This window comes from Enhydra lutris, unplaced genomic scaffold (assembly GCF_002288905.1).
Source record: "Enhydra lutris kenyoni isolate GAN:26980312 unplaced genomic scaffold, ASM228890v2 scaffoldscaffold5, whole genome shotgun sequence".
Lineage (NCBI taxonomy): Eukaryota > Metazoa > Chordata > Mammalia > Carnivora > Mustelidae > Enhydra > Enhydra lutris.
The window spans coordinates 2084967-2106731 of NW_019154089.1; the positions used below are offsets into that span (position 1 = coordinate 2084967).

Consider the following 21765-nt stretch of genomic DNA (forward strand, 5'->3'; position numbering starts at 1 on the left):
GAAAGAAGTAATTCAGAACAAGTATGCTCTGGCGTCCAATTTAAAGGACAACTAGCAAGGAAGCCTTGAAATAAGATGCTACACTGCATTCTATTTGGTAGACAATTACAAAATGCAAATTTTTTACAATACCAGAAGTCAGACAATCTGCAACTGGAGTAAACCCAAAACAGGAGGCCAATCATTTAAACACATCTGAAAATAACATTTGTAAGACAATTTACTGCGCAAATGTTATTTTAGTATAAATCACTGAAAGAAAACACCTTTCTTATAGTAGGTCTCCAAATCATGCCATTATGAAAAGATCCCAGTGCCACTTTCAGAGAATGACCAAACAAGATCAGTTCTCAGCAGTCTTTGGTTCTAAATATCCAATGTTGCACTTTAAAATAAAAAAGCTATTTAGTGACTATCAAGCACTTACTTAGCAGTCGTCAGATGTGAACACAGAGTCAACCCAAAAGAAACAGAAAAAATAAGGACATTCACTCAGAAAACATCACATTCTACAGACTTCTACCCTTCTAATTTTATATTAAGACTGAGAAATATGAAAACCAAAGTAACTTTCAAGAAAGCAGGCCTGAAATGAGAGTAAAGTAAATTTCCTAGCACAACAGGCTACACCTGTCTTTGGCAAGGACAGTTTGGAAAGTCAAGAGTATTTGTTAAATATTTAAGTCCTCTAAAATATGTAATTTAAAAACAAATGTAAGATCACTGGGCAGAAAATATTAAGGTAGAAAGATAAGCCTTAATTTTACATGTTTGTCACATATGAGCATTCTAGATAAACAGGTGACCTCCCAAAACAACTAGATTGTCACATTTAAACAGGAACTATTTTAAATGAATTTCTTAGTATCAACACATGACAATTTTGCCAAAAGTAAAATCTACTTTTTGGACCAAAAAGAATAAATGAGGAAAAAGGAACTGTGTTACAAATATATCTAAAACAGAGGCACCTGGGTGGCTCAGTGAGTTAAGCCTCTGCCTTCAGCCCCACATCAGGTCCTCTCCTCAGCAGGGAGTCTGCTCCCCGCCCCCCACCACCTAAAGTATCTAAAACAATAACAATTTTCCAGGTGCCTGGGTGCTTCAGTTAAACGTCTACCTTCGGCACAGGTCATGATCCCAGAGTCCTGGGATCAAGTCCCCAGCATCAGGCTCCTTGCTCAGTGGGGAGTCTGCTTCTCCCTCTCCCTCTGACTGCTACTCCCCCTACTTGTGTGCTCTCTGTCAGATAAATAAATAAAATCTTTAAAAAAAAAAATTAAAAATAAACACCTATTTTCAAGTGTAAAGCACTTCATACTTGTTTTTTTTAAGATTTTATTTACTTATTTGACAGACAGAGATCACAAGCAGGCAGAGAGGCAGGCAGAGGGAGAGGGAGAAGCAGGCTCCCCACTGAGCGGAGAGCCCGACTCGGGGCTCGATCCCAGGACTCTGGGATCATGACCTGAGCCGAAGGCAGAGGCTTTAACCCACTGAGCCACCCAGGTGCCCCACACTTCATACTTTTATGTGCACATCAAATATGCTATCTATTCGGCCCTCCTCTTCCCTAGTTGAGGAGAGAAAAAGACCCTTCTTGTCTACTATGAGTTAAATCCCTGAACTAAAGATTATGCAGACATGGGGTGGTACCACTTTGGTTCTTCACGCGGAAGAGAGCAGCAAGGAACGGAGTTGTCACACAAAGCCAGGAAGGACCTGCCACTCTTTAAGAGAGTGAACAGCCTCAGTCTCTGCCTGCACAGATCCCTGTTTACCTTGCTCTGGCTATACTTCATTTACTGCTCTTTTCTTTTAAGGCATTTTCATATTTTTGCAGTACAACCACCTGTTACTCCATCTTCATGATTTTATTTCATCTTATTTGATTGGTTCTCTGTGCCTTTAAACAAAATCAGGTGGAGGAGCAGCCATTAACAATTCAGTTTTATCTTGAGAAAGCAGCTCTAGGAAGTTACTTAATCAAGCTTAATAAGTCCTATTGTCTGGAAGCATCAGCTCATTGTCCACGGTCCATGGCATCACATGTGGAAAGTCAGCAGGAGTAGCCCTGGACTAAAACTCAGAAAGAAGCCTCCTTTACCTGGGTATTATCATGCCCAAGTTATCCCTACTTCCAGACTGTTTTGAAAATAGGTGGCTGGGGTTTTGCTTCTGATTAAGAAGAATAAACCCAATCCACCCTATCACAATGACAGCACCTAAAAACCATGGACAGAATGCACAGAGTAGCAATCTGAGAACTGAAGTGAAAAAGGGCCAAATCCACAATTAGAGCTGTAGTCAACACTCCTCTCTCAGTAATCATTAAGAGCAAGCTGACAACAGACAGATAATAAATAAGCAATGTATGGAAAAACTGAACCAACTGGATCAACCAATACCATCTACCAAGTGGATCTAATTGACATTTATTAAAAAAATCACTCTATCCAGCAATAACACAATCCACACAATCTTTCCAAAGGAAGACACAACATTCATAAAAGTAGCACGGGTGGGGCGCCTCGGTGGCTCAGTGGGTTAAAGCCTCTGCCTTCGGCTCAGGTCATGATCCCAGGGTCCTGGGATCGAGCCCCGCATCGGGCTCTCTGCTCGGCAGGGAGCCTGCTTCCTCCTCTCTCTCTCTGCCTGCCTCTCTGCCTACCTGTGATCTCGGTCTGTCAAATAAATAAAATCTTAAAAAAAAAAAAAAAAAAAGTAGCACGGGGTCATAAAACGAACTCCAATAAGCAATTTAAAGAAATAAAATGATGTAAAGTATGCTCTTTGGTCATATTGTTTTAGTTAAACTAGAAATAAAAGAAATGTAACAAAAAAATTTCCATCTAGTTACAAATTAAATAACATACTGCCAAATAATCCACTGGTCAGAGGAAGGCTCAAGGAAAAATTTTAAAATGTCTTGAACTAAACAAAAAAGACAATAATGTATGGGATGCAGTCAAAGTAAACCTTATATGAAAATCTGCCCTATGGGGCGCCTGGGTGGCTCAGTGGGTTAAAGCCTCTGCCTTTGGCTCAGATAATGATCCCGGGGTCTTGGGATCGAGTCCCGCATTGGGCTCTCTGCCCATCAGGGAGCCTGCTTCCGCCTCTTTCTCTGCCTGCTTCTCTACTTGTGATCTCTGTCGAAAGAAAGAAAGAAAGAAAGAAAGAAAGAAAGAAAGAAAGAAAGAAGGAAAAGAAAAGAAAGGGACGCCTGGGTGGCTCAGTTGGTTAAGCAGCTGCCTTCGGCTCAGGTCATGATCCTAGCGTCCTGGGATCGAGTCCCACATCGGGCTCCTTGCTCGGCGGGGAGCCTGCTTCTCCCTCTGCCTCTGCCTGCCATTCTGTCTGCCTGTGCTCGCTCGCTCTCTCTCCCTCTCTGACAAATAAATAAAATCTTAAAAAAAAAAAAAAAAAAAAAAAAAAAAAAAAGAAAGAAAAGAAAGTAAAGAAAAGAAAGGAAAGGAAGGAAGGAAGAGAAAATCTGCCCCAAATCTTTATTAACAAAAAAAAAGAAGAAGAAGAAGGTCTCAAACAGATAACCTGAATTCTCACTTCAAGAAACTAGAGAATAACAGGACTCCTGGGTGGCTCAGTTGTTAAGTGTCTGCCTTCAACTCAGGTCCTCATCCCAGGTCCTCATCCCAGGGTCCTGGGTCCTGGGATCAGAGTCCCTTATCAGGCTCCTTGTTCAGCAGGGAGCCTGCCTTTCCCTCTTCTCTTCCTGTGGCTCCCCCTGCTTGCACTCTCTCTCTGTGCCAAATGCATAAATAAAATCTAAATAAATAAGTAACACCTTAAAAGAAAAAGAAACCTAAAAATCCAAGATGCATGAAACTAAGGGGTGTAAGTTTACTTTTAAACCTTTTCATTATGACCATAGGCAACACTATACAAGAAATGTGGGGCAAAATATGGAAGAAAATTTATACTGCCTCTCACCCTACCACCTAGTACCAATTACTAATATTGATATATTTAGAGGTTTAATCTTTTAATCCAAAAACATTTTTTGATATAAAATTTTTTCAAGGCTGCCCAATATCTGAAGAGTATAAAATAATACCAAGGATAGTCTCACAGCCATCTCACGGAGGCTAAAACCTGATTCATCTGCAGCCTGACACTGGGCATGCTTCCATATCTACTCCATCATCCTGATCTCAAGAGACCGTTCCACTATTGCTCCATTAGGCCAGCAGCATTTCATTTAATACATGTGTCTTTCTATATATAAAAGGTTAAAAACTTGCCTGTTAAATACTGCAATATGTAATGCCTGAGTAGCACACACGGAAGAAACTTGAACCTCTCCAAAAGCAACACAAAATATAACTTGAGGAGAAGGTCCTCCTCAGCGTTAAGAAGGTCTTTTAAATCTCTCACTTCCCATCGTGAGAAAAATCAATATTTGACAAATAAGATTTCCAAATTAAATAAATGCTGCTCCATCAATAGAAACAAGTCTTACACGTGCTCACATTCTGCATTCGATGCAACATCTATTTATGTCTAAATTCTCCCAAATATGCTAGGCAGCTCACAGAAAAGCTTACATTAACAAATCAATAAAAATCATATCCAAGCACCGCTACAGAACTGTGGTCTAGCAATACAGGTGAAAGTTTATTACAGGAAACCCACAGGTTCAAACAAAGATGTAAATCAAAGCATATTGTAAAACAAAACTCAGCCACAGGGCGCCTGGGTGGCTCAGTGGGTTAAGCCTCTGCCTTCAGCTCAGGTCATGATCTCAGGGTCCTGGGATAGAGCCCCGCAATCCCCCCCCCCCCCCCCCCCCGCCGCAATCGAGCCCCACAATCGGCTCTCTGCTCAGCAGGGAGCCTGCTTCCCCGCCCCCCCCCCCCGCCCGCCTCTCTCTCTGCCTACTTGTGATCTCTCTGTGTCAAATAAATAAAGTCTTTAAAAAAAAAAAAAAAAACTCAGCCACATAGCTGCACATCACAGAGGCAAATGAAACATCTATGACACTCAACATCAGAAAGTGTAGCTTGGGAAGACACTGTAAAAAGCTTTCCTGCTTGGCTCACTTCGAACAGATATCTCAGACCTGGGTTTATCTTATTTAGGGTGGAGTATTTAATTTCAGAATAGTCATTTATAAAGTAGTACAGTGGAAAGCTCTGCGGCCATTAACAATAATGATATAAAACCGCATTTGCTATAGTAAAGATGCACAATGATAAACGTACTGAGAGCTCAGACTTTCAGGACAGAAATCTCCACTGAATGTGTATGTATTTTTGAGCAAATAACAACTCAATATGGGTTATTATGGCAGTAAACCAGGTAAAAACATTTGTCTTTTAGGACAACGGCTGGCATATGGTACAGAGTAAAACAGTACAAATAATCCTTATTTTTACTGTTAATAATAAAAGAAATGGTAAGGTAAGAATTGATATGTGTGTGTGTGTACATATGCATACATATGCGTACACACATACACACATATGCACAAAGTATAGAATACGTGGTAGGATTACATGTGATCTATAACGAACTTAGAATTATAATCAGAAAAAAAGTAAGCTATTCTAATTTTGAATATAAGAAATGCAGCTACAAAATAATGTAGTAGCAAGCTCTGTGAAGACTCCTTCAAAGGCTGGGAAGCTCTGGATATGCTAAAGTGATTCCAGGAAGGCATCTGCAAAACTGAGAAGAGATTTAGCATCCAAATTAAGTGCTTCCCTTCACTCAAAGTAAGTGAATATTAAATGCATCCTATTCATACATTGCATATCAAACTATTAACCAAATCAAATAAAAATTTTATGTCTGCTATATTAACATAATCAAACCCCTCAAATACATACCCAGTGCAACACAAAAACAAAAAAAAATGCACTCTTCTTTTAGGATCCTACTACCAATGCATCCAATGTTTTTGAGGCAAGAACAAAGATAAAATTTATCTTTAAGCAACATCATCATCACCAGGTTCTAAACTGTACCAATTTTCTTCTGTCTAAAACTATACTTTAAGGTATAAAAAAATACAAGCTATGATAGTTACCATGTAACAGATATGCTACCATTTTGGACATTCAATGAGGAGGCTGAACTTTTTTATTTACTCACCTTTGCTGGCTGGTTACTCAGAAGTCAGAACTACCCAAGAGATATACAATGTGACCAAGTAACAAAAACTACATATACTTTTAAACATTCTAGTAGAGGTAAATAAACAGGTAAAAAATAAGTTTAAGAAGAGATTATATGTAACCATATTCCCATCCTTTTCTGTGTACTCGGTCTTTGAAATAATGGCAAGAAGTTTACACTTATAACACATCTCAGTTTAAACCAGTTACATTTCAGGTACTTGACAGCCACATTTGGCTACTAGCTACCACACTGGATGGCACAGAGCTACAGCTACTCAAGCCCAAAGCCTGTGCTTGTCATCAATCCTAAATCCTGACTCCAGTCAGTCAACACAAGACCATAAACCACTGACCAACACTGCTCAGGACAAAACCAAATGGAACTCATTTCAAAGGCTGAGGGTCTTCTCTATTTCAGATACTTGTTAAGTGTTTTCAGATGTGGGGAATAAGGGGTAGGAAGGAGGAGTTTGGTTTATCTATTTTTTGAGAGGTCAGGGGGCTTGAAGATGAGTGTGGTAACAGAAACAAGCATGGTCACAGTAAATTCTACTACTGGGAAAACAGCTCAAAGCACATGCTCTAATAAAAGGAAAAAGGAACATATTGACAATCAGCATATCCCTCAGCAGAATGAAGAGTGTGAAATATAGAATTCAACTGCATAAAGTACAAGGCTCTTCAGAATGTTGTTTTTCACTGGCATTGAAATAACTTCAGAGAACATTCTAACATACAAGTGAGCTCCAAAGGCAGCTATGTATTTAAGAAATTAAAAATTTAACCCATTAACCTCTCAGCTTGTTCTAACGCATTAATGTAACGGTTTGAACCCTAATTATATAAATATTTTGTTTATATGCAGGGAACAGTAAGAGGGTTAAAATTATTTTAAAATAAAATTAAAAAAAAAAAAAACCACTACATACAAGAAAGGGAAACTAACTGGAATGCCTATTCCTAAATGTTAATATTGGTGGTTCAGTAATTTAATGCATATGTATGACTTTCAATTATGAAAAAATAAAGTGGTAACAATTCTTTTTCAACTTCAATTACATTTCAATTTCAATCCATTCACTTTTAAGCCTTTTAAGATTACGACACCCATCCAAGCTGTTTTTCTTTTTCTAGAACCCTTCCAGGAGTAACCGTAAGTGGACAGAGCAGGAACAAATTAGACTTAACCACAATAACCACATTTCATTTCAAGGAAACCTGAAAGTCATTTGTGGAACTACAAAGATCCACTGAATGTCAAAAGACCTCTACTGTCATGCATCTGAGGCATTTCCATAATGTTCTGAAAGTAGGGGTCAAATGTATTACTTTTAGCATCAATATCTCTTAGCTCTCTGTACAGTAAGTTAGCAGTACAGCCAAGACTAACCTCCTACTCTTTAAACCACAATGCAAACAGGAGCATTAAGTCTGTTGCCCTCCTGGCCCTTGAAGCCTTTAAAAAAGAAGTTTGGCTCTCACCTGATGAATCAAATTTAACTCTACTGTGACGCAGGACACCACCTTCCCTCACTGCCTATTTCAGAGTACTTGGCTTGTTGTTGTTGTTTTTTTTCTACAAACGTCATTATATACTGAGAGATCTAAAGGAATTAGTGGTAAACCCCCCATGGTCTCCTTCCCTATAACCTTCTAGAATGTAAGGCCCATAAGGGCAAGGATCTTTTGATTTTTTTCCACTAATATTCCTAGCACCCTAAATATACAAAATTGTCTATTTCATTCATCCCATGTCAGCATGAGCTAGTCTGTAAAGCAATCATTCACACAATACCACTTCTAGTATTATAACAATGCCTGAAAGTATTTTTTTAAATCAGTCCTGTCATTCATTCATTCATTTTAGAGAGGGAGTGCAGAGGGGCAGAGATAGAAGGAGGGAGAATCTTTTTTTTTTTTTTTTTTTTAAGATTTTTATTTATTTACTTGACAGACAGAGATCACCAGTAGGCAGAGAGGCAGACAGAAAGAGAGAGGAGGAAGCAGGCTCCCCGCTGAGCAGAGAGCCCAATGTGGGTCTGGATCCCAGGACACTGGGATCATGACCTGAGCGAAAGGCAGAGGCCTTAACCCACTGAGCCACCCAGGCGCCTGGGAGGGAGAATCTTAAGCAGACTCCAAGCTCAGTCACCCAGATGCCCCAGTTCCTGCCTTTTATAAGTTTAAACACAGTTGCAGAAATTATATGGATAAAGAAAATACAAGTAAGCAACAATTCAAGGAAGTCAACAATTACATACAAAACTTCATGCAGCAAAAAAATAATGCAAGATGGTGCAGTCTGAAAGGGCCTTCAGCAAATAGATGGAGGAAAAAAAATGTGAGCCTTTAAGCAAGAGCAGGTTAAGTTTTCAAGAAGTAGGAAGAGAATCTGAAACACAGAATGAACTATGTCCTACTGAAGATATGAGCACAGACTTGCCTAAGCAAGCAGAACAGACCAGACAACAACAACAAAAAAGTATGCAGACCCTAGAATAAAGCAATGGCAGTAGAGACAGTAGGGACAAATGCAATAAAACACCAGAGGAGTTTCTCCACTTGAACCACATGATGGAATCACCTGAGGAACTTTAAAAAAAAAAAAAAAAAAAAAATACCGTCACCTGGGAGTGCCTGGGTGGCTCAGGTTGTGATCCCAGGGTCCTGGGATGGAGCCCCATATCACTGGGCTCCCTGCTCTGTGGGTAGTCTGCTTATCCCTCTCCCTATGCACTCCCCCTGCCCAACTCTTGTGCCCTCACCTGCCCTTTCTCTCTCAAATAAATAAAATCCTTAAATTAAAAAAAAATACTGTCGCCTCGACCTCAGTTCAATGACCCTGATTTACATGGGGTACAACCTAGACATCAAGATTTTTTAAGTTCCCCAGGAATTCTAATGTGTATCCAAAGTTCAAAATCATTGCCTTAGAGGAAAAACCAACGGAAATCTAGTAAATGACCACACAGGATAAAGAAGGAAGACTAGAGATGATAACAGGACTTTAAGAGTATGTACCTTAAAAAAAAATGACATGGCTGAGAGAAGCCTGGAAATGGAAAAAATATATATATATATCAGGGGCGCCTGAGTGGCTTAGTGCATTAACTGGTCGACTCTTGGTTTCGGCTCAAGTCATGATCTCAGGGTCATGAGATTGAGCCCCACATTGGGATTTGCACTCAGATGGGAGTCTGCCTCTCTCTCTACTCCTCTCCCTCTACCTCTGCCCCTCCCCGACTCATGCCCAGGCAGGCACACACTCTCAAATAATAAAAATAAAAAATAAAAATACAGGGCGCTTGGGTGGCTCAGTGGGTTAAAGCCTCTGCCTTCAGCTCAGGTCATGATCTCAGGGTCCTGGGATCGAGCCCCACATAGGGCTCTCTGCTCAGCAGGGAGCCTGCTTCCTCCTCTCTCTCTGCCTGCCTCTCTGCCTACCTGTGATCTGTATGTCCAATAAATAAATAAAATCTTTAAAAAAAAAAATACATCAGCCACTCTGTACTTGACCACTTTGTCTACAAAGTTTCATGTAGTGAACCAGTTTTAATTAAGCCAGATTATCTTAATTTTCCATGTATCGTAATTATTTGTCTAATATTTTAAAGAGAAATAATCAAAACTTAAAGTGAGGCATTTTTAAAAATCAAGGTAGAGCTAAAGAATGTAAAATAAATCCTTCATAAATACCTCTCAGGTTTCCCAGGTAGAAATAATCCCATCCTCCTTGCAATCCCCATGCCATTTTAGCACTCCCCATAAATGCTCTGTAGAGACCGAGTATTAGAAGGAAAAGATCAGTGAGCACTCTACTACTTCGCATGTGACACATACTCAGTATGAAGTTAGCCACAAGCAGATACCACTGGTAAGTTCTGATTGTTATTAAAGGTTCTAAATGCTTTTGAAAGCTCCCTAAGCACAAATCTCACCCCAACTGCTTCTGCTTCTTGCAGACCCTGTGATGTTCTAAGCTTTCAAGCATGCTTCATTGCTCTTCCCCTGGCTTTACCTTCATTCCATCACTTTTGACAGCACCTAACCTGCTCAATGTCACTTGAGTCAATACAAGGGAACTAAATATTTTTATCTTTAGGAAAAACATGTCCAGAAACCATCTTCTAAAATACAATCTGAATCCCAAGATAATCTCTACCACAATCTTAAATTTCAGCCAAAGATCATTGTTCTAGCTTTCACCTACATAATAAAATGTTATGTAAGAGTGATATTATGCTCTCCGCAACTCCAAGTATAAATCAGTGTCTCCTACCTTTACTTACATCTGTGGCACGAACTGAAAATAGTATTTGTTTGACACTCTGGAGAGAAACTAGATGATTACTCATGACCAGGGAGGACTAGGCCAAGATCCAATCAACCCCAAGACTCAAGGGATCGTTAGGAAGCTCTTATATGCAGAACAGTTAGGAAGCCCGCATACAGAATAATAAGAAATTTATCATGTATTCTTCCCAATCAAAGACTGTTTTTAAAGAATTTTCTTAATCATAACTACACTTGATATTTTTGTACCACTTCAGTACTACATGTGATAGTAGATAATGCATCCTCACATATACCAAGTCCTTTGTTTCCCTATTTAAAACTCTAATATCATGAACCATTCTTCAAATTACCCATTTTTTATTATTTTCTGTTTTCAAGCTTAGGTACAGATTTTCAAATGTGCCCCACATTTTCACTGACTTATCAACTGATTTTTCCATTTGATTTAACTAAACCTCTAATCTCACTTTTCTGAGGTAGACTGCATACGATCAAAACATGGCAATGGCTTAAAAAAAACTCAGTCTGCTTCACTAATTTCACAATATCGTCGAAAAAAGATAAACACACTAAAGCATTCATCTTCACCCTAGGAATTCCATTATGACTTACCATTACATGTTCACTTATATACGCATATAAGTGAACAAGTAAGATGTATTGCAAATGAATACATAAAAAAATACCAGATCTTTTCCTGAAAACCATTAAACAACCAAAAACCACTGGTGAGAACTAGTCTGTGTTGTTCTCTTCCCTTGAAAACGATTTTAAGATTTTATTTATTTATTTGTCAGAGACAGAGAGAGAGAGAACACAAGTAGGCAGAGTGGCAGGCAGAGGCAAAGAGGGAAGCAGGCTTCCCACTGAGGAAGGAGCCCGATGTGAGACTCAATCCCAGGACCCTGGGATCATGACCCGAGCTGAAGGCAGTGGCTTAACGACTGAGCCACCCAGGTGTCCCTAAAATGATTTTATATAAATTTTATTTAACTTATTCCTTTTCTGCAACAGTAAATATTGGGTGCCAGGGTCTAAATTACAATAACTCTAAACATTAAATAACTGGAATGGCAGAAGTATCTGGGAAGGAAAAAGGAAGGTAATGACCATAGAGATAAAAAGCAACAAGTATTATCTATAGAAAAAAAAATTTTTTTACAGCACTCGTTTTTAAACACAAACCCTAAAAATTCAAAACCACTACTCAGTTCACCTAATACAGCTCTAGTTGGTAATTACCTCTTCTTATGACGTTCTATATGGTTCATAAAAAAAACTACCAACTATAAATATATTCAGCATTCCCTTTTGCCTAAAATTAGACGGCAGCCTAGATGTGATAATGGAATTTTAGGGAATAAAGGTCATTATCATTATAGTACATGGATGCTAAGGTATTTAGAGCTGAACCAACACAATGTCTGCAACTTACATCCAAATGTTAAATGGAAAAAAAAGCTGTGTGTGTGTGTGTGTGTGTGTGTGTGTTTATAAAACTAAACGACAGAGAGGCACCTGGGTGGCTCAGTGGGTTAAAGCCTCTGCCTTCAGCACAGGTCACGATCCCAGAGTCCTGGGTCGGGATCTCTGCTCAGCAGAAGCCTGCTTCCCCTTTGCTCTGCCTGCCTCTCTGCCTACTTATGATCTCTGTCAAATAAACAAATAATCTTCAATTAAAAAAAAAAAAAAAGAAAGAAAAAAAAAAAGAGAGAAAAAAAAAAAAAGTTGGGAGGAAAGGGGAACATAGAAAGCCACTTACTTTTTTATCCATTCCTTGAAAAATCTGCCCCATCCTAATGGGCCAAGCAACCAAGAGCACACTTGCCATTTTTAGTTAAAATATCTCAGATCCAGCATCTGTTACACTCTCACTTCAAAAAAAAGTTCTGATACTCACATTGCCCATGTACTCTGAGAGCAGGTCCTGAAGGGCCTGGCGTACAGCATTACACTCAGCCACAATTCTCTCACGCCGGTCATCACGCGTGCACGACGAGTCAGCCATCAGGGCAGCCCCACTAATGATGCTTTCTAGGCGCTCCTCCAGGGAAGGTCTAAAGCGCTCCTCACTGAAGCTCAAGGGGTCCACAATGATTTGTTTCTGCAGAGAAAGTGTTAACTGAATCTTAGTGCTGATCATGTTCACTCCATTATTAACGAAGGTGAGCAAAATGTTGATCAGGACCATCAAGATTTAATACAAATATTCCAATGCCTAAAATAAAGTTACACTTTTTGTTAGATTCTCAAAGAAGGCACTGCAAGCAATACTATCCAGCTGAATGGGGCTTCAGTAAGACACCATACCACAAAATGCAAACACAAGTATGTCGGCATTAAAATAATGTTCACACTACTGAATCTGAACATCTACATGTCAGCCTCTACAGTATTAGTAAAATGATAATTGTAAGGAAATAAGTTAGCTCTTTTCCTTTTCTATATACAGAGTATAAAACTGCTACATGACATGAGCGGAACTGTTTCACAGCAAAATAAAACCAATAAAAACAGACAGACTTCTGTCCTCAGTTTCAGAAAGGAATGCATTTATAATCAATTCCATTCTATTTTCCTCATCGTATACATCTACCAAATTTTATAGATAATACAGTCTCATACTCATCCTATTAGGTCCAAATTAGAGACTCTGCTTAAAGACTTCAAGGTAATCTGCAAGACATATAAACAATCCATTCCAAGAAAGCTACTCTGTGAGGTATAACTGCCCCAGTAAGAATAAAACCTTCCTGTCTCTTCACTCCCATGACTCCACTTAAACCCAGCTTTACCAGTGGTGAGTGAGGACAGGTCACAAGCGAGCTTTAGGTACAAGGGCAAACATCAATACCCCCAGGACAGCAGCTACTGGCCTCCCTACAACTTTTCCGTTTAATACAATTTATCCTCACACTGCTAAATGTCTGTGCAAATATTGTGTCTTTAATTTTTCTATATGGAGACTATTCTTACTGATTTCAAGTTAAATGCCAAGTTTTTTCTTTTAAAAAAGCTTGCCCTTTCCAGTAAGTATGCATTTCTTCTTTCCATTCCCAAGAACCCTCAGTTTCAAAATTGAACATGCAAGGCCTCCAGTTCATTATTAACCTACACATTTTAGCTGACCATTTTTCTTACCAGATTATTACAGGATTTCTCTGGTTGGTGTGCCTGGGTGGCTTGGTCAATTGTCTGCTTTTGGCTTGGGTCATGATCCCAGAGTCCTGGGATTGAGCCCTCCACTGAGCTCCCTGTTCAGTGGGAAGTCTACTTCTCCCTCTGACCCTATCCCCTCTCATGCTCTCTAATAAATAAATAAAATCTTAAAAAAAAAAAGACTTTTCTTGTTAAAACTGAACACACAGGGGAGCTTGGGTGGCTCAGTGTATTATCTCTGCCTTGGGCTCAGGTCATGATCCCAGGGTCCTGGGATCGAGCTCCGCATCGGGCTCTCTGCTCAGCAGGGAGCCTGCTTCCCCCCTCCTTCCCCCCCCACTCTCTCTGCCTGCCTCTCTGCGTACTTGTGATCTCTTTCTGTCAAATAAATAAATAAAGTTCCTTGGGGAAAAAAAAAAACCCAAACACACAATGCCTTCTGACCAGTAAGAATGAGGAATAAATGGTTACAGAATGTTAAAAGTCATTAAGCTGCAATGGGCCTGCAATCACTTCATCCAACCCCCTCATTTTACGAAGTCTCACCCTAGTCCTAAGAGGTTAAGTAGCCCCTGACAATTACAACTCAAATCAGGGCAAAATGTAATCCCTAATGCCTTCAAAGAGGCCCAATACCTAAGACTGCCAAATCTGAGTGGAGTGGAAAAAGGGGTCACTAAATTTTAAGATGCATCATTTAAAGATTTAACATTTAGTCATTTAATGATTAAAACTCCAAGAAAAAGTCGATTCTAACACCATGGTCTGTAAAATTAACACTGTCTTTATGATTTATGAAGTCACAAATCGTCATGTGTATCAGAAATGTTAAGTTACACATGCCAAACTAAAGGGTCAAAAGGAAGAAAAGGAAGGTCAAAGGAGGAAAATATAAAGGCAAGGAAAAACTGTTAAAAACATAATGCACTCCATTATGTAGATTCTCTACTTCAAAGCATTCCTACTTATGAAAGGATACTGGCCCCAGGGAAGGCACTTTTCTGTTATGTTAATCAAAATAATAATAAAAATAATGATGATGATGTAACCTAACAGTGGGTTTAGAATTAAAACAACAACAACAAAAAAAAAACTTAAAAAACAAACAAACAAACAAAAAAAAACCTGCTGCCATCTACTGGAAGCCATGAAGCATTGTGGGTAGAAGTTTAAAAAAAAAAAAACCCAAAAAACAAAACACCAGAAAGAATTGATATATAGGACAGTGTGTACAGAGAATCTATACACAGAACAGATCCAGGGCATCAACTATAAAAGATAACTATATGGAATCACACTGAGTATTTTAAGCCCAAATTTGCTTCCACTGGATTAAATTTCATATATTATTACAATTTAGTCACTGAGAAGCGCACCTAGGCAGACAAGTAAGATTAACGTGACAACACTTCTGTCGTAATCACTTATGATATATCTGTCTTTTCCGCTAGACTGTGAGCCCCTGGAGGACAAGTATGCACACACTCTGCCTCCATCTCCCGAATCTTTGTATCTGCTAAAAGGTTAAAATCTTAGGTGAAATAAACCAAACTCATATGCTCAACAGGTAATGATCCCACAGGAAACTAAGTTTCATAAAAAGAATTCAGAAGTTTAACAAAAGAAAAGAGAAAGGGAAAGAAAAAGAAAAAAATGTTGTAGGCCCAGTCATGTTCAAGTAGACCGATGATTTCTAAAATTTCTTTTGACATAGATTGCAAATCTAGGTAGAAAATGAACTTTCATCAGAAACCATGATCACATGTCCCTAGAAACCTCTTAACTTTGGGCAGATGGTCAAGAATCTGAATTGCCTCCTACGCATAACTTACATCAAAATTATTGAGTGCGTATGCCAGTTCTCCTCCTCCCCCACCCTGGTGCTGGGAAGCATCATCTGATGCAGTGGCTTGGGCTGCATTGGAAATGCCTGTGACCGCCTGCTGCAGCTGCTTATAGATCAGGTCTCTGTTAGCCTTATAGGCTGCAACATCCGGGTGCTGTAGGCATGCCTGGGATGCGGTATAGAGGATTGGAACATTTTTCTGCAGGATTCCTCTGGCTGCAGCCATCTGATCACGATGGCCCACATCTTTCAGTTCCTGTAAAACAAGAAATTGCAACAGTCTTTATGTGAGTTCTAGTCATTAAAAGATTTGCCAGTAAAGTCTGAGAAGTGAGAAATTCTAATTAGACACAACAGTTTCATGAATGTCTGGCTTCATAACAAAGGAGGTAGCATGGATTAGTAGGGAAGAATTCAAACATTTCAAAATCACCCAGACCTGGGCTTGAATCTCCAGCTCTATTTTCTCCTCTTGTGATCTTACTTAAAATTCCCACACTAAAGGCATCCAGCTGGCTCAGTATAGAGCACGTGACTTTTGATCTCTGGGTTTTAAGTTCAAGCCCCATGCTGGATGTAGAGATCACTTAAAAATAAAAATCTCTTAAAAATAAAAAATAAAAATAAAAATCTCTTTAAAATCATCATACTTGGTTTAACCTGCTATAAAATAGGAGCAATACACTTATTCCATTGTCCTGAGGATCAAATGGGATAATGCATGTAAAGCACCTAACAGAGCACTAACTAAAAAGCAAAACATAAAACTGACTAGCATCTTCATTACAACTATATAAAAATGTATGTACCTATTTCAACCAAATTAGAAAAACCATTCAGACACATTTAAACAGAGTTAAGATTTCGTTTGAGTATTTCTTTATTAAGTTACAAAAATTCATTATAAGAGTTCTGCGAAATTGGGAGGGGATACCACAGATGTACATGAACTACAACCTACAACGATGTAGTAGACTACTCTCTCAAGTACACAACTCTGCACTCCCTTCCCTCCATTCCCCTATCCCAAAGATGGCCTTGGGACATAGGTCATTAATACATAAAGCAGAGGCTCAGGTGCTCCATGAGTTTTATCCAAAAGGTTTTCATTTCATTATAATACTCTATGTACTTATGGTCTTAAGTGAAACTGTCCTTTCTCAATTTCCTCATAATTTTCTTTCTTTCTCAATTTCCCCATAATTATAGTCCATAGTTTAAAAAAATTGAGGTTCCTGGCATGATTTCCAATAATAACATCTACTTGGTAGGCTGAATGGATGCACCAAGTGTCAAATAAGTGGTATCAAGTAAGTGACAAATAAGCAAGATGAGAAGAGGATATTTCTGGTATCCCATTGTTACTGCAAGTAACAACAATGGGGGGGGCACTTAAGTCTTTAGTAAATGTGGATTACCCCACAAAAGAAAAATAGAAGTGATAACTCTGACCACCAGATCTGCTCTATTTTATGTATGAACTTGGAACATCAACGTTAATTGTGCCAACTAAATCCTACAATACAAATTTAAACGTCTTAAAAAAGAGTATTACATGTGTAAACAGTAAGAGAAAATTAACTAAGAAAGGCCAAAGTCAATAACTCAATTTGAAGCCATTTAATAATAGTTCATCTTTTTAGAGGAGTTCCTAATTAAGCATTAGAGACACCTAACTGGCTTCTTTTTTCTGACACTTCATCTAACTATATATTTTAGGTTTGCATCTTCATTCAAACCTTGTATAATATGACAGCTTACTTTTCCTCCTAGAATCCTTTTCTCATTTGGAATCTGAATTTGCAAGTAATAGCTCACAGCACTCCAAATGCCCCATAGCACAGTACATTAGGCTAAATATTCAGAAACAGGACCCTAAGGATTTAGAGAATCAGTGATCATTTCCAGACTCAAGCTATGACAGAGGGCTAAGGCTAACCATTACGTTTAAACAGATGGTGCATATGTTCTGTGTGGCATTTTCTAAATGTCTTGCTCTCCACCACCACCGCAGGGACTTAAAATCTTCTAGGGAGGCATTTGCCTCTAAGTACATATATTGTCCTCTGTTTTATAAGACGCTTTGCAAATAGCTTTAGAATTCTTCCTTAAGTATCTATAACCTAAATCAGTATAGTCTCTTAAAAGGTTACCAAAGAAATTTCTGGCCACCTAAAGCTAATAGGTGCCACAATTACTATTCAACACTTGACTTTCCTTAAGTCACTGCCTTGCTTGGTATGAGAAATTTTACCTTTCTAAAAACTAAACTAGAAACAGGACCTCACAGATTTAGAAAATTGACGATCATCTCAAGACTCAAGCTGTGACAAGGGGAAAAGTCTACCCATTATGCTTAAGCAGCTGGTGCACGCGTTGTGTGTGGCATTTTCTACACATTCTGCCCTCACCAAAATTTATGTCTGACAGACTCCTATTTACCAAGCATGGGGCATATATTTCAACCTATGACGAAAATAACTAAATATCATTTGTCCTAACTGCTAAACTATTCTGCTTTTTCTCTTGAGAATAGTTTGCCATAACAAAGAAACTACATTTTATTAAATAAAGATAGGAAAAATGGGCACCATCACAAAGCAGCACTTGATTTACTACCAGAAGAATAATAATCATTAAGTATTATCTTCCAAATATGCAGTAGTGATAAGTAATCTGGATTGGTGAAAAAATGAGCTATTGAGGAAATTAATAGATTACTTATGAAGCTAGAGTCCCTTAATCCACCTTAGCCTTCATGACCCCCAAACTGTAACAATCCCATTGTATGTTAAGCAGACTCAGGAACAAACAGAAAACACGAAAAAGAAATGATTACTTTCAACGTAATCTGAACTAACCATGCCACGCAGTGATCAAGAAATAAAAGCTAACTTGTAAGTAATCTATAGCACTCTCTAACTCAAAACTAGAAAGTCGAGTTAAAAAAGTTTCCTCTCATTTCCCTCTTAACAATATAAAATTGTAGCCATGTTATCAAATATCTTCTCTTGGATTCAAACAAAAATACTTAAACAAAAGGTCCAGCCAGGGGAGCCTGGGTGGCACAGTCAGTAGAGCAACTGGCTCTTCGTTTCAGCTCAGGTCATGATCTCAGGGTTGTAAGATCAAGCCCTGAGTGAGGCCCCATGCTCAGCACAGAGTCTGCTTGAGATTCTCTCTCCCTCTCACTCTGCCCTTCCTGTGCATGCCCTCTCTCTCTCAAATAAACATAAATCTTTAAAAAAGGGGGGGGGACCATAAGCAATTCCAGCCAGTCCTGATTATTTACACTTAAAACACATTACTATCCATTACCACTGTGTCTGTTCAGGTTTTCAGAAAAAGAAATCATGAGGGACGCCTGCCTGTGTGGCTCAGTGGGTTAAGCATCTGCCTTCAGCTCACGTCATGATGCCAGGGTCCTAGGATTAAACCCCACATCAAGATCCCTGCTCAGTAGACAGCCTGCTTCTCCCTCTGCCTGCTGCTCCCCCTACTTGTGTGCACTCTCTCTGAAAAATAAATAAAATCTTTAAAAATAAATAAATAAATAGAAAGAGAGAGAGAGAGAAAGAAATCATGAAACTCAGAGTTCATTAGGTTTTTGGCAAATATCTCAACAAGTTCTATGTACCTGGGTGGGTGGAATATAAACATCATAGTGTTCCATCTGGAGCAGACTGAGGAAACAGTGTTGACCACAGGAGGCACAGGCAGTCCTCCTTACAAGAAGTAGGGTCAATGCCGGCCCATCCTTACCTCTGCCATCTATTTTACCCTTACACTCAAAGAAGAGCCTATAGCCTCATGGAAATCCAACACTCCCAGTGAGCAAATTATACTCCAGCCCAAGAAAATAACAGATTAGGACCAAATTTAGAACCCCATTCCAGGGTAGATCTGCAGTATAGCCAAACGGCTTATTCACTTGTTCATTAAATATTTAGGGAACACTACTACATCCAGACAATGTTCTAGGCACTAGGGATTATAACAGCAATTTAAACAAACAAAATCCCTGCCCCTGGGGCCTGGCTTTAAAACCTGGCTCCACCTGACTCGATGAATGACCTTGCCAAATTATTTCATCTCCCTGTACTACAGTTCTTTCATCTACAAAAATGAGTATCTGATCAATTATAGATCTACCTTATATTGTTTTGTAAAGATTAAATGAGTTTGTATTCACAAAAGGTTTATAACAGTGTTTAGCACATAGAAAACACCTTTTTAGAGTTAATCATTATTATTTCAGCAACATCCTCACCACCCCCACCACCATACCATGCACCAGAAAAACCTTAAGGAGAAACAGATAAATTCCAAAGAGCCTGCAGACCTTATGAGGCTTAGCATTTCCTCAACGGGTGGTTGCTGATTAAATGATACAAGGTAGGCTAAAGAAGCCAGTATATACATCACACCCAAATACTTTTCTTGAGGAAATACCCCTTTTCTGGACTAGGGGCTGTCTGCAAAGATTAAGAGCCTGAACGAGAAGGTAAATTAATACATGCCATGCCTGAGAAAAGAAGAAAAAGTTAAAGGTGAAAACAGTCAAGGGGGGGGCTAAGCATACAGCAGTATAGGAATTCCGCCAGAAAACACACACTGTGAAAAAATGTTGCCAGTTACTGAAGGAGACCAGTGGGCAATTCTAAAAGGGAGAATGAAGTTTCCACCAGGCTGGGAACTTAGGATCAAATAGCTGTTTAATTCCCAAGGAAAGCACTAGTTTATAGGAATAGACACCTAGACCCATGTCCTACAAAAGACGATTTTATGATCAGGAGTCAGAAAGGAGCCCACAGCCGGCCTATTCAGTGGATTCTACTGCAGAAGGTTAAGGCTAAAGGTTTAAGAATTAGGCCCAAGGAACACTATAAATGACTAGAACATGCTACAAACCCAAGATAAACTTTAAAATGGAAACATGCATCAATTAAGACACCAGCAAAGGGATGCCTAGGTGGCTCAGTTGGTTAAGCCGCTGCCTTCAGCTCAGGTCATGGTCCCGGGGTCCTGGGATTAAGTCCCGCATGGGGCTCTTTGCTCGGCGGGGAGCCTGCTTCTCTCGCTGCCTCTGCCTGCCTCTGCCTGCTTGTGTGTACTCTCTCTCTCTGACAAATAAATAAAATCTTAAAAAAAAAAAAAAAAAGACACCAGCAGAAAACAAAATAAGAGTAAATCAAACATGGTTCAAGGACTATGCTAAAAAGATATGAAGAGGGGCACCTGGGTGGCTCAGTTGGTTAAGCGGCTGCCTTCAGCTCAGGTCATGATCCCAGGGTCCTGGGACCAAGACCCTCATCGGGCTCCCTGCTCAGCAGGCTCCCTGCTTCCTTTCCCACTTCCCCTACTAATGTCCCCTCTTGCTGTCTGTCAAAATACATAAATAAAATCTTTCAAAAAATAAAAACATAAAAAGTACAGAGAACGTACATGGAAACCACAAGGCTGATACAGCACTTAGGCCTGATGAAAGAGAGAGGCAGCAGTTCCCAGAAACCAGGCAGCAAGGTGTATAGAGAATACCACCTGAAAGGGGCTCTGACTTTTAGCCACCATGATCCTTAAGCAGGATGGGGAGCCAGGGGAATAAAATCCCCAGCCTCACCCTTCTATCCCCTCTGATCTCCTGCTGATGTTCCCACTGGCCAAACCCAATCAGGACCTAGAGGGCAGAGGAGCCCTAGATGCAGTCCAGACAGGTCAGGTTCCTAGGGCAGAGAACAAGATGAATAAGGGTGAAACAAGATATGGAGGGGCAAATATAAGACCGTCCAGTAAGTAGTAACTTCAAGATTTTAATGACATCTTATTTCAGAAATATTTAAAATTTACTGGGTTTTGTTTCATTTTGTGTTTTAGTACATCGGGGATTATGTTCAAGAAACTCTTCATGTATTCACAGCGCATAGAATTAAAAGTCAGGCACCATTACTTTTTTTTTTAATTAACATATAATGTATTATTTGCTTCGGGGGTCTAGGTCTGTGATTCACCAGTCTTACAGGCACCATTACTTTTGAGTAAGTTTTTCCCATAGGATACAAAAGTCTGGTCTATCATTATATTCTATCTCAAGAATATCATCAATTTACTTACTCTACTACTTTGCAAAGATAGCCAATATAGTGTCAGTCTAAACATTACTTTCCTCAAATATTAAGTCTTCATAAACAAAGATTAGACTAAGTTTTAAGACAGTGAGACTGTTCACCAAACTTTATTTTTTAAATATAACATTTATTTCACGTATTCAAATGAGAATTTAAATCATAAACATTATGCAAAATAAACTATGAACCTAATTGG

The 21765-nt window shown here is 39.2% G+C and overlaps 1 protein-coding gene across 1 annotated transcript in view; it reads right to left on the minus strand.

The window, feature by feature from the left end:
- The window catches only part of LOC111140819 (catenin alpha 1), a 180043-nt gene that overhangs the window by 97947 nt on the left and 60331 nt on the right, over positions 1–21765 (minus strand). The window contains exons 6-7 of the mRNA XM_022493010.1: positions 15431–15700; positions 12340–12543 (exon numbers count right to left, since the gene is read on the minus strand). Of these exons, the coding sequence (XP_022348718.1) occupies positions 12340–12543; positions 15431–15700 (474 nt within the window). The remainder of the gene's footprint in view (positions 1–12339; positions 12544–15430; positions 15701–21765) is intronic.